The sequence below is a fragment of the Anastrepha ludens genome, chromosome 6 (assembly GCF_028408465.1).
Source record: "Anastrepha ludens isolate Willacy chromosome 6, idAnaLude1.1, whole genome shotgun sequence".
Taxonomy (NCBI): domain Eukaryota; kingdom Metazoa; phylum Arthropoda; class Insecta; order Diptera; family Tephritidae; genus Anastrepha; species Anastrepha ludens.
Window position 1 is genome coordinate 39,213,969 of NC_071502.1, and position 13,903 is coordinate 39,227,871.

General features: G+C 35.3%; 1 protein-coding gene across 5 annotated transcripts in view; it reads right to left on the minus strand.

Annotated features, from left to right (window-relative positions):
* LOC128868381 (SPARC-related modular calcium-binding protein 2) overlaps window positions 1-13,903 on the minus strand; it is a 59,826-nt gene that overhangs the window by 18,488 nt on the left and 27,435 nt on the right. For all 5 annotated transcript variants that reach the window (XM_054110402.1, XM_054110404.1, XM_054110405.1 and 2 more), the window contains exon 2: window positions 12,787-13,355. In XM_054110402.1, coding sequence (XP_053966377.1) covers window positions 12,787-12,888 — 102 coding nt within the window. In that variant the 5' untranslated portion in view covers window positions 12,889-13,355. The remainder of the gene's footprint in view (window positions 1-12,786; window positions 13,356-13,903) is intronic.

The following is a 13,903-nucleotide window of genomic DNA, read 5'->3' on the forward strand; positions in this document are numbered from 1 at the left end:
GAGGATTTTCTGAGCCCCAAATAAGACAATTTTGCTTATTGACGTAGCCACCGATGTGAAAATGAGCTTCATCAGAAAAGATTATTTTTTTTTTTCAAATTTCTCACAGTTTGAGTAGAAGACTCACCACTTTGGAAATAGCTTTTCAATATTTCCCAATTTTGTTCAAGCGTATAGCGTCCCATTTCGTAAATGTCAAACCTTTAAGTAAATTATGAATACATTTGGCATGTCATTTGTGTTACCATACTCAAAAAAATAGGTGGTTTAAAAAGCAAACGCTATATGGCACACCCTGTATGTATATAAGTATTAAGAACAAAAAAGACAACAAGAAAAAAAACAAATGGCACGCAAAGGCACTGAAGTGTTGATTGCACGCTAAAATATTTCAATTGAAAATTAATAGAGTTCCTCACGAGTTGACGCCGTTAAAAATATGCATACATACGAATATATGTGTATATGAAGTTGAGTAGGGATGCAAAAATTCAAGTGGCATGCATTAAAACACTCGCATATAAATATGTACACTTGTACCGTAACATTTTTATGCTAGACTTTTTCCGTAAAATTTTTTTTTATAAAAAATTGTACAAAAAGTACAAAGTTTCAAAGTTCACTGGGTGCTCCTTTCCTCGACAGCCTGGGACAGTGCTCCAATCGAAATCCCATCAATCTTTCCGGCTACATCTACAGCTCTAGTTGGCTGTAGATATCTGCCCATAGGAGGCTGGTACTTCAACCATTTCACCTATGGCACCTACCTACCTCCAAGGTTTGTACAAAATTCGCAAAAAATTGACAAATTCACAAAAAATTGTCAGGCGAGTTTTTAACTTTTAAATCAGCATTTTTAGAATTTTTCTTTTTTGCCCATTGAATTTTAGTATAAAAAAGTGTAACTGTAACTCAAGTAACTGCAAAATACCGTTGATTTTAGACTATTTTTTACGCTGCAGTGGGACGCCTTTTCTTTTACACAAAGTACTGTACTCGAAATTGTTTATATGACTAAGGAACTAACGTCTCGAGGTGGACATGCTTCGGATTTTATATTCTATACTTTCAACAACAATGTTTTTTGCTAAAACTGGGTTTTTTTCTTCAAAACTCAAATTAACTAATCTTAATGGAGCACCCTTATGACTTTTTAAAGTGGATAACTACAAGCAGAAGAGTATTTTTTTTTCACTGCCCAACATTTAGTCACGGCCTTCTAGCTGAAAAATCAGTAGTCCTAAGCTGGCTATGCTTCTTAGGGTCAATTTCTCAGTGCATATTTAACTCTGCTTTTCAAATAAACTAAGTTTAAGCCCTCAATTTTTAGTTTAACCATAATTCACCATACGAGTAGTTAAACTAGCATTGAAAAACTAGCCCTTACTTCAAACCGCGTGTTTTTCTTGCAGGGCTTTTACACATTCATCTACCTGCCCATCTCTATTCTATACACACATATTCGTATATAACTACATACACAAGTAGGTGCATAAAATTTTGTACAAGTATGCATGCACGCTATTATTGTATCGCCGGTACATAAGTAAATCATTTTTGGCGGACACTTCAGAAGAAGGCAATATAAAAAACAAAACAAGAAACACAAAAAAAATACGAAGCCAAATCCATAACATGAAGAAAAGGGTCGGCCACTGATTATCAGCTTTTATGTGTCCTTTTCTTTGCAGTAACTTTTTGTTTGTTTTTTCGACCAATCTACCAGACTGCTTGCCGCTGTTACGGCCACTGCACTGCCACTGCACTGCCACATTGTCGCTTAGATGACTCTTTGGAAAGTACAAGTAAACATATCTCTTTTTTCTTTTCTTTCTTTATTTTTCATATTGCCGCTAAGCCCTCTGTAGCAGAGAACTAAATGGTGAGAAAGTTATCCTAAATATTATAGTTTGTGGTCACATCGATTAAAGGTATTTTGTGTTTCCTTTTTTTCGCTCCTTTTGTAAGTTGAAGTGGTTGCATTGTCTGCCGACAACTACGTAATTGGATGTCAATGTTACTGTGGGTATTATGTTCATAACCGTTGGTATCGGCATAACCAGCGAGGAAGACAAACCGAACTAATGAAGTATGTTTCTAGTTCGCAACTAGTGGTATTCGAAGTAGTTTAATAATGAGTAAATATCGCTAGATATTCTATACAAAAATACTTAATATTTACTATAGCTTTTTTTGCCACCTCCGTACGGAGACCGTCGAACTGTTGACCGATATGGCAGGCTCAAGTAAGTTACGGCTACGTTCCCACGACAGTCTGTTCCAAGCTATGTATTTAAATATATATATTCTCATAGACTCAGAATTGAAAAATCGGTACGTCTTCCGAATGCTTGCAGAACGAAGTAGGAATAGCTTTACTACCGCGAGTGAAAATCATAACATTACTTAATCTGGGTCTCGGGATATCAGAACATTGAAGGTAATGGAAAACCAGATGAACTGGCAAGAGGGGAATCTGCCATGAGTAACGTTCTTGCATAATCGGTATTCACATCACTGGGTGCAATCAAGAATACAATTTTCTCAAAATACCTCCGAATCGCGGATTGTGGATGGAGAGACCAAACGACATGCAAAAGTAGCAGAACAAACAACCGTCAACATTGATAATCAGGAAACGACGGGACGAATGGAGACTCACGGCAGTCATAACTAGCTTTTGATCTATCGCGAAACAAGCCGCAAAAATTGGTCCCCCACAGCATTCACTGTTACAGTTGTAAACAACCATTTCCTCTGCGAATGACCTGCCCTATTTAAGGAGAGAATGTCAGCCCTGGGCAAACCACTGTTCGAGAGTCGCGAACACTTGTCTGGCTTACACTTCAACAACCTAATAAGGTTCTTAAACCACACAGACTGGTTATAGTCATATTGTTTACAGTTGTAAACAACCATTTCCTCTGCGAATGACCTGCCCTATTTAAGGAGAGAATGTCAGCCCTGGGCAAACCACTGTTCGAGAGTCGCGAACACTTGTCTGGCTTACACTTCAACAACCTAATAAGGTTCTTAAACCACACAGACTGGATATAGTCATATTGTATATAAGCGCTAAAGTTGCTAGCGAAAATGTGGCAACAAAATAGTGCGGAAGCGCTAATTGGATTCCGAATAAATCATCACATCTACGAACCAACCGGTTCTACGGCTTATACGACCCAGATTTGTAACCAAACAAGGACTGTCACTCCAGCAGCATTCCCCGTACATACATATATAGGAAATATTTATGCTGCTACAACAACAACTACAACAGCAACTATCTATCCACAGGTATTGTGCATAAATAAAGTACTCTGAAAAATATCAACCTACCTATTTCAGTAACCATTACGCAGTTCTGGTCGCGTTTGCCCTAAACTTCCAACAACGAAGATTTTTTTCTTTTAAATCTTAAATCTGGAAAAGTTTAGGCAATCCCCCACGTCAAACATTTTTTCTTTCTCGTATTCGCAGACTCTATCTGCATTCGGTGGCATAAAAACTGTAGGTCCCTCCGTTTATGGAACAACGTCAAGACGCACACTACAAATAGGAGGAGGAGCCCCACAAACACCCAAATGAAATAAACACCTTCTTCTAACGGTCTCTCTAATGCATAAGAAGTGACTCGTTTCTCAATAGAGGCATCTAGTACCGCATAGAATACTTTCCGGTTTGTATCCATTCATTAACCTGGATCGAAGAAAACTTCCACTTCTTCCTCAAGTTTGAAGAAAAAGTTGAGAAGTGTTTCACAAAGGCGAAGGCGCAAAAGTCGAGTGAAGTAACGAAATAAACTTGCATTGTAATAGTTCTGTGCCTATTACACCAGAATAATATCAGTGACAGTTGAATTTTCTACAGGGTATGTATTAGTGAATGTTTGGATGTGTATGTTAACAGGCTACAATCTTATTACAACACATCTACATACACATACACATGTATATGTTTTTCCCTCGGTCTGTCCACCTGAACTGCAACAAGTTAAGAATATGCATTTTTCTACATCATAAGAAGAAACTAACCAATAAATAAAATTGAAAATAAAATAGTATAAAAGAGCGAACCAACATAAATGCATACATTCATACAAATGGGTATTTGTGCATATGTACATAAATAAGTAGGTACCGAAAAGTACCTACAATACCGTGCACATTTAGCCACTGGAGCAATTCATGATGAGCAGCATAGCCGGCAGTGACTGTGAGATCGTTTAATGGTCGAAAATGTCTGGCTTAATTCTGCTTATGCTTGCAGCGTAGCAGAATGACGTCGACTTATGTAGCAACTGAATATCATGTGCCGACAATGGGCTGTGGAGATTCTTTTGTCGGTGAGTTGGTCGTTCAGTCTGTCAGGCGGCAATCGAACGGCTGCCTGGTCGGCTGACCGGCTATGCATTTGTTCGGACGAGCAAGCGGCTGGTCGTTCGACTTGAAAAGAGCACTCAGGTGTTCCAAACTGTTGTGGCAGACAATTTGTAGCCGTCACCAAAAGAGTTCGAAATTAACACACACACACACTCACAGATGACATCATATGTATGTGTAAACATACATACGAATCAAATTTGCTGAGAATACTTGGAATTTTTAAGTGTTTTCTTAGGATTTACACCATTCCACCTCAAACACCTACATAAATACGCGCACGCTTACCTACATACACGCAAATGTTCGCCGCTGCTAGTGTTTTATTTATGGATGTGCATAAGTATGTATGTAGGTACTTTTTGATTCTATCTTCAGCGTTTTGATTTGCGTGAGTTTGTGTTTTCCTTTTTTGATATTTTTTACTTTCCTTTATTTTTATGTATGTATGCACAAACGAGTACATAACGATGTATAAACGCAGTTTCAAGAAGTTTTCTGTACGGTTCTCGATTAACTCTATATATAATTTATGTTTAATATGTCATGTAGTGTCTCACACATATCGTCCAAGCGCCCATTCTGTGTCCACTGTGTCTCCTTTTTAATTTAAATTTTTTCAATTTATTTCACCATATGTCCGAAACTGGTTTCCGATCGTCCAGCCGCGGCTTAACGCAGTGGGCATATGAAACGATATAGCTCCTACATACAATTTGTATATATGTATTTGTACATATGCGTTGTGACAGCACTTAAGTACATATATGTATGTGTATGTATGTGGATTGGTGTACCAAATATTTTGCATAAGTCATGGATGACAGTAACCAATATTTGGTCTGCTAAAGATTATGAAGTGTATTGCTTATTCTTCTGTTGTATTTTATATGGTACAACTATCTGCGTGCACATTAGGTCAGGTCGATTTTTTCATGTCACCGTATAAAACAATTACAAACACAAGGCTATTCATCGGACTTCTTTCTGGGTTTCATTGGCTTTCGAACCCGCGGAATTCTTAGATTAGATTAGATTTATTGGAGGTTTGCATTTCGTGCTCATGGTCTGTTGTGCCCTCTACTCATCACAGTACCTAGGGTTTTTAGCCTGACGTTTTAGGAGCCACCAAATCTCACCTTGTCTCGACCTATTCAAATTTCAATTTCACCTCATCCAGAATCAGTTCCCTTATTGAACTTATGATAGAGTTGGGTTGGACTGATCATATGTGCCTTTCTTCTGGCTGCAAATGGCCGAGATATCTCAACCTTTTCCGCGCTATAGCGCTACATTCGATGCTGCAGTGAAGTCTCCTGGGATTGGTCGCAGAAACGACAAGAGCCCGTGAGCATTATCAGTTCATCCTTGGGGAGAGTTATGAGTTTTTTAAACCTCCCTTGATTGGACCCAAATTAATCGGATGCAATTGTGGGTTTCTGCGGCCGCCGTAGCCGAATGGGTTGGTGCGTGATTACCATTCGGAATTCACAGAGAGGTCGTTGGTTCGAATCTCGGTGAAAGCAAAATTAATAAAAACATTTTTCTAATAGCGGTCGCCCCTCGGCAGGCAATGGCAAACCTCCGAGTGTATTTCTGCCATGAAAAAGCTCCTCATAAAAATATCTGCCGTTCGGAGTCGGTTTGAAACTGTAGGTCCCTCCATTTGTGGAACAACATCAAGACGTACACCACAAATAGGAGGAGGAGCTCGGCCAAACACCTAACAGAAGTATACGCGCCAATTATTTATTTAAATTTTTTTTTTAAATGTGTGTTTCTAACGATATACACAAGGACCAGTAAGAACATGAAGTTCTCACAGGTTCACAAGGCCTTGACTGCCGCTCATTCCGGAAGTTCCTCTCTAAGTTATTCTCTGCATATAGAAAGACGGGCACACCTCCGCTTGGAAGATGCTTAGAAAACTATCCATCGGCACGGAACGCTTGGTTCTGGGGCCATATAAAACCATTAAATCATTATCAAATCGCTTTGAATCGCTTAACATTTAGGGAAAAAGTGCTTAAATTTCAAATTATTCTCGAACTGCAATGTTTACTTTTGTTAATCTTGAATTATTGTGCGAACTCAGCAAGTTTGAGTTCCAGCGTCATTACATAGGCTTATTTAACTTCAATTTTAAGGAGATCTGGCAATATTTTTGGCACAGGAGAATAGTTCGGATTTTTTTTTTTTTGTATTCAATAAAACCTGATTATAATCGTAAATTAAGGGATAACATTACTGTAGGATTGTTTTTATTATTAAAAAACAAAATATGTATCTATAACTGGTCTTATAAGGAAACATATAAGATTTTTCAAAAGGTTCAATTTCAGTCACAAAATGGCTCCCCGATTAGAAGGCTGCCTAGACCTATTGGATACAATCTATCTAAAGAAATGCAACGAATTAAAAAAAGATAAAATAATAAACCTTTTGCAAAATCAAAAGAAATTTAATGATCAAATGAAAACAAAATACACTAAAAGAAATATAAAACCATCGATTCAAAACAAAAATGTTTCAACACCATTTAAAAATAAGACGAAAGAAATCATAAAAAACTGGAAGCTGCTGTAACAACGGTAGTCTTACAGCACAGTTTTACGTCAAAATACAGTCTGATCTCACAATACGCTGACGTTTTGAGGATTTTAAAAAAAGTTCGTTTAACGCTTTTGCCGCAGCGCTTCGGAGCCAAAAAATCCCAAGAACCAGACCATTAAATTCCTACGTAAAATCATTTGCTTAGACCGAAAATCCACATCATTTTGTTTCCGTCATGTAATTTTTTAGATATCCTCAAAATATCTGAAGAATCCATTAACCGATCAAAATATGAGTAATATATTATATTATATATCAAATTAGAGGTCTTTAAATTTGTTAACTTTCGTGTAGTCTAATTTTTTATGCAATTTAAAAAATGTAATATATATTAATATTTTTTAATCTACTAACTAATATATATGCTTTTAAATATGTAACTATTTCTAAAGTTTAGATCCTTTGAAAATGCAATAGATTTTATGAATAAACAAGAATAAAATTTAAAATACATTTTTCTTGTGCTTCTTGGAGTTTTCAAGATACCATACAATCACTCACAACGTATTTGATGCAGTTGCGATTTTTTTGTAAAGAGTTCAATATATCATATTGTAATATTTTGCGAAATTTTTGTTTTATTTCATTTCTTGTCACAAAACACAAAATGTGTTGACTCATTTACATATATGTACTACAAAAAAAGAAATACAAAAACTTTCCAGAATTCACGACGTAGCTTAAATGACATAGTTAAAATAAACGCAACTTTTTATTTATAATTTTTTTTAATTTTAAGGTATTTAGTACTTATTGGGTATCCTTTATTATTATTTACCGCTCGAAGTCTACGTGGCATGGAGTCGACTAATTTTTTTGTGTATTCTGGACTAATTTGTTTCCCCTCTTCAAGTACCGCTTTTTTAAGATCAAATTTTTTATGGATGTCTTTTTTCCTATATTTGTCTTCAAAACATATCACAAATTTTCAACGACATTCAAATCAGGTGATTGTGCAGAAGTTTTACTAATGTGGTCACATTTATATATTCACCAATTTTGTATTATCCGTCACTTGTGCTTAGGGTCGTTAGCTTGATAAAAGCGGAAGTTAGCTTCAATGTGTAATTTTCTAGCGCTTTGAACCAAATTTTCTTGTAGAAGTTTAAAATAAACATAATTGCCCATTGTTTTTTCAACGCTCCATAACTTTGCCACCGACGTGTTTTATAGTAGCTCGCAAATTTTAGGGTTGGAGTTCCGTATTGGCCCCGCGCTTTATAAAAGATCCGCCATTTTGTCCAAATAAGTGTATTTTTACCGCGTCTATGAAAAGTACGATCCTCCAAAATGTTGGGGTCTTATTTCAATAGCCACGCGAAAACTGCTTATATTTTTTGCACTTACGAAATGTTTATCACGAGCTATTCTACCATTTAAATTTGCATCTCTCAGTACTCTTCGAACAGTTTCTGGATGATAAGTCTTACTTAAATCTTTTTCAGTGAACTAATGCAATTTCGTTTTTTGAAACTTGCTCCGGAAATAACGGTGCTTTTAACTGCATCATTTAGGCTGTGGCGTGAATTCTCTGTATGTTTTGCCTTCTTTGCATTACAACGAAATGAGTGGGCGCTTTTTGTGTATTTTGTGTTGAGAGAGGCAATAGAATAAAATTAGTTAGATATCTGCTTACTTTGTTTCTACATTTTCGCAAAATATTATGAAATATAGAACACTTTACAAGAAAGCCGTGTCTGCAACAAATAAGGTGTGAGTGCCTGTATGTTATTTCTTCTTTATTTGACACCAGCATTTTTGAAAAATTATTAAAGCTGTTGTTAATATGTAATTTTATAATTAAGATTTTTTTTCCTTGTTCACTTCACTCGAGAGCATAGGGCCTCGACAAGACTCAGTCTTGCGGTAGTTTCTTTAATCTGTTTTGATTTCTGACAGGGTAGGTGATAAGCCTGCTGCTACAATTTAGATTTATTACTGTTTGTATTTTGTTACTCAAAGACCCAACTCATGAAATCACAAAAATCGTTTCTGTGTTGGGGAATATATTTTGAATTTGTAAATCTTAAAAACTTTTAATTCTGATGAAAAATGATGTGAAGTAACGCGAATATCTTCACAATTTCGTTTCCTTTTTGAAGTAAATATCCATTTCACTATTGAGTGTTCATAAAAAATTTACTTAACACTTTTTGACAAAAAATCGAAATTAAAAAAAAAATGGAAATGAAATTTTATATAAAAAAGTCCATATTTCCAAAAACAGTAGTATATATTGTATAATACATAAATAACAAGAATTTTTTCCGGTTTTTACAATGTACAAAAGTCGTGCATTTTTTATAAAGAGAAAATGCACCGACTTAAAAAAAATAGTCAAAAATCAACGCGTTTTTTGAGTGGCTTAATCGAAATTTTTCTAAAAATTATGATTAAAATTCTTGAAATTTTGATAAAAATGTGTGGTATTTTTTTTTGTTAATTTGTATAATATCTGAAAATGGGATTTATGTATTTACCAGTAGTTTTTGTAAGAAAATCGAACTATAATTTCATAAAAAAATTATTAAAACTAAATAAAAATTAATAAATTCTCCAAAATTGTCAATAACTCCCTGTGCTACAGTTACTTAATGCCACTACATATAAATACTTTCGATTCTGCAAAAATTCTAAGCTTGAAATTGCCCCACTGCTCTTAGGTACTTTTGCTCTACCTTAATAGTACACACATATATTTTACTTAAATTGGTTAAAACTTAAAAATCACATTCTCATAACAAAATTACTCAATACAATATTTAGAGTAGGGCTTACCGCTGAATAGGACGAATACATGCGCGGGGGCAATTGACGGTATTTATTTATTTGTTTAAGCAGGAGTGGTGTTGCTTTTTTCATATTTACAGGTAGGCACTGTGAGTGCAATATTTATTACGCAATTGTTTGTTTTTACGAGTGAGTTTTCTGCAGCGCAAAACAAAACTTTACTAACGAATTACTCAACCAGTCCAAAGTAAAGCTGGTAACAGTCTAACTCATAGTTTATATTTGTCTTTTTTAAAGACAACTAAATTGGCTTAAAAATTATACCTTTAAAAAAAAAAGGTACTTTCTCCGAAATTAAAAAAAAAAAAAAATTCCAAAACTCATTTGCGAATTCGGGTGCAAAACTAAAAAAAGTTGGCGATTTTCGCCGCAACTATTGTATTAAATTTGTTATATTATCAGATTTATGCCAAAATATATTGAAAAAATATTAAGATATACGTGAGCCGGTGAAATTGAAAATTCCTTCAAATATCGAGTTTGAGTTTTTTATAACTAAAATTGGTTTTTTGAAAATATTATTCACAACAAATTACTTCAGACAGTGCAGGATTTAAGCTTAATAGAATTGTGAAAAAAATTAATTAAAAAATGTAAGATTTTTGATGCTATTTTTGACTTTTTTGGAAGATAAGTTGGAGGAAAATTTTAGTAACTCAGCCAACTCTTGACGGATTTAGACTTCTAAGGTATCATTGGGAAGTTATCGAACCCACTTTGTTTCTTGGAAAATGAACTACTGAATTCACTACTAAAATTTTCGTTTTTTGAAAATCAGTATTTTGGCTTAAATATTTTTATGCAGCTTAAAATTAATCGTCCTAGAAGATTTATAATTTTTGCAAGTGGAGTCGTAAGTCAAACATATTTGACACTTGTGAACTGAGTAATATAAAAAGGCGCTAGTATCTACTCGTAAGACTATCGGCCTAGAAGATCAAAATAATGATTTTCTTCACGCAAAACATTTTTTTTTTAAAGTTGTTCAAAAACAAAATTGGATGAATCACTTGAAAATAATACTGAAAATCGGTAAGTGATACTATCGGTCTAGCCCATGTAAATCTTTATATAATATCATATTTTAGCGGAAGTCTTAAAATATACTAAATTTAATTATTTCGATTGGAAACCCGTACTGATTTTACGTATATTCAGTCTTATCACAATATTGACGTTGTACAACAAAACCCTACTTAGAACAATCTTTAGAAAAAAAAATTTCTGTAGAAGATCAGGTGTTTTCTAATCGAATTCTTTATCAAGAAAATGTAACGTTAAAGCAATCGTTTTTATTACTTAAAAAAAAATCATTACTTTGTACTAAAATTGCACAGGCACTTGATGGCAGTTTGTTTCGATGCTTGGCTTTGACTTAATTCCGCGACGAAAAATTCGATCAATACACGCCGATGACAATATGCTTTGAAATATTGAACATTTCGAAAAATTTACATATCGAGCGTGGCTAGTGTTGAAAATGTACCTAACAACCTAGGGCACAAAGAACCTTCCAGGTGAAAAAGTGTCGAAAAAGGTACGGCTGTACCTAAAATACCAACTAAGTTCTAAATGCGTCGCATGATCTATTCAGTATTTATGAAGATTTCAGAAAATCACTTTCTCAGCCATAGTACTAAATTGCGCACGGCTGGGACATTCGCGGCTCAATAAATAATCTCGCTCACTAAGAAGTTCAATTTAAACCCCTTAAATTACGTTTATCTAGTGAGATCGTGCGAGTTGCATGATTTCATTTTGATATCATTGAAAGCATGGTGAAAAGATTTATAGAGGTGTGCTATTTAGTAGACCGTTATTCGGCTCTGAACGAATTTGACAGAATCAGCTGATAAGCTGACGTCGCTCGGGATGTGTTTAACATAATTTAGCTTGTGTTAGTGATACACGAAAAAAATAAACCTATGACACATCGTTGCCGTCTGAACAACGACAGATTGGACGAATGTGGAAATATGTGTGAAATTATTGTTTTAGTGATATACGAAAAAACAATACAGCCTTCTCTTATGTTACTTCGTTTCTATCTGAACAACGACTGATTGGACGACCAACACAGCCAATATGCCAATGCTCATACCAACGGTGAATACAAATATGCGAAAGCGCGAAGTTTTATTGTGCGTTATTTCTTCTCTGCTTCACTATAATGAGTATGGGATCCGGTGTTTTTTAGCTGCATAAGAACGCTCGATATCGATAACTATGGTTTGATAGCTGAGAATGGCAAACTGTGGTGACATTTCTGTTCAGTAAGGTTTGGCAAGTCATCATGAGATTATTAGTTGTGATAATAGAGTCGTAATAGGAGTATTTTGCATATTTGAGAACACTTGTGCTGTCAGTGTCGTACTAAATTAATCGAGCTAAATTGTTTGGTTCATCTAATCTACCAAAGATATACGCAAAAAGGACTTAATAATACTGCAATCGCGCGACTCTAATTATTTCTCAAAGCAAAACACACATCACACTCAAAATGCATACGAGTGTAAATGTAGAAAACTTCTTTCCAATGTATTTTAATAAGTATGGAATTTGTTGTAAACCAAACTTTAACGAACAACTTTAAAAATCACACGCCCATTGTTTGCAATAACAAAGATTGATAACGAGTTTGAGAGTCAAATTATTTAAAAAAAAATTGGTGTTATATATTAAACTTTTTAAATAAAGGTGCTCAGCGCAGCGAAATGCTTATCCATTTCTCAAAACATTTCCTAAGTAGTTCGGCAAACTTAATTAAATCAAATTTCAACGCATCAATTAAGTAAATGCCTTTAACTTCACCGCCATATGCGCCTTCTACATACATACATACATACAGACAATCATGCAATCATACACATGTCCATGCATGCATGCGTACATGTACGAGTATGAGAGTAATTGGCAAGGTGTCGCGGAAGATTAAATAGCCATCTATGTATTTGTTTACGCTCTATAATAAATTTGTATTTGAATAATGTGTTTCACTTACCGTCAGTTCATGTCGTTCACGCCTGGCAGGTACATTTGCAGCTAATCCCAACTCCGCAACCACACACAGCCACACAACTATAAAACTGCTAATGTACATCATTTACGGACTTGTCGCGATCGCGAGGCACAATTAAAAGCACACACGCACGCACTCACAAGAAGGCAAAGCTTTTCAAATTAACTGACTGCGAAGAAAAGCGGCTACAGAAAAAAGTGACCAAAACAATAAAACAAAAAACAATATGTAGTCTTGTACAAAAATCCAAGTTAAAACAAGTTCGTGTCTACACTGCACTGTGGACGCAACGAAAAGGCCGAAATACCGAAACCGAATTTGTCGCCTGCCGCCGCTAATACCTGGAGCATACCAAATTTGTCAAAGTATGTATGAGTGTTTATGTGCGTGTGTGTTCGCGTATGCACTTTTAAGCTGTCAAATGCGCGTAGAACGGTCAAATGTGTTTGTTGGCATTATATATTTATGAATATGTGCGTATGTATGTTTGTTGATCGGACCGTCGATTGGTCGATCGCTCGATCTTTTGTCTCGTTAATGTTCACTTCGGCCTGAAATGAAATTTGAGAAAAAGTATTTAAAAATGTGTATTTTTTTATTTTTTTTAGTGGTACATAAATATGTTAAATATATTTTTACATGTGTTAACGGCAATTATGCAAATGTTGAACGCGTAAGTGTGAAAAAATAAGTTTAACTTATATAGGGTTTTCCAATAACAGGTGTTATTTTGGAATGGATTGCGCTATCGAAGACGGAATTGGATGGTATTAATCTGGCAAACATTTATTTTCAACAAGACGGCGCTACGTGCCACACAAGCAACGAAACCATTGATCTTTTAGGGGAAAAGTTTCCGGACCAGGTTATCTCTCGAAGAGGTAATCACAATTGGCCACCGAGATCTTGTGATTTAACACCTTGTGACTTTTTTCTTTGGGGCCATGTGAAAGAGAAGGCCTACGCCAACAGCCCAGGGTCGATTCAAGACCTCATAGATAGCATTCGTGAGGCTCTCGAGAATATAGGGCAGCCACTTTGCAATTCGGTTTGGAAAATTTCACGAAAAGGATATTGTCCTTTAAGCGTGGTCGTGGAG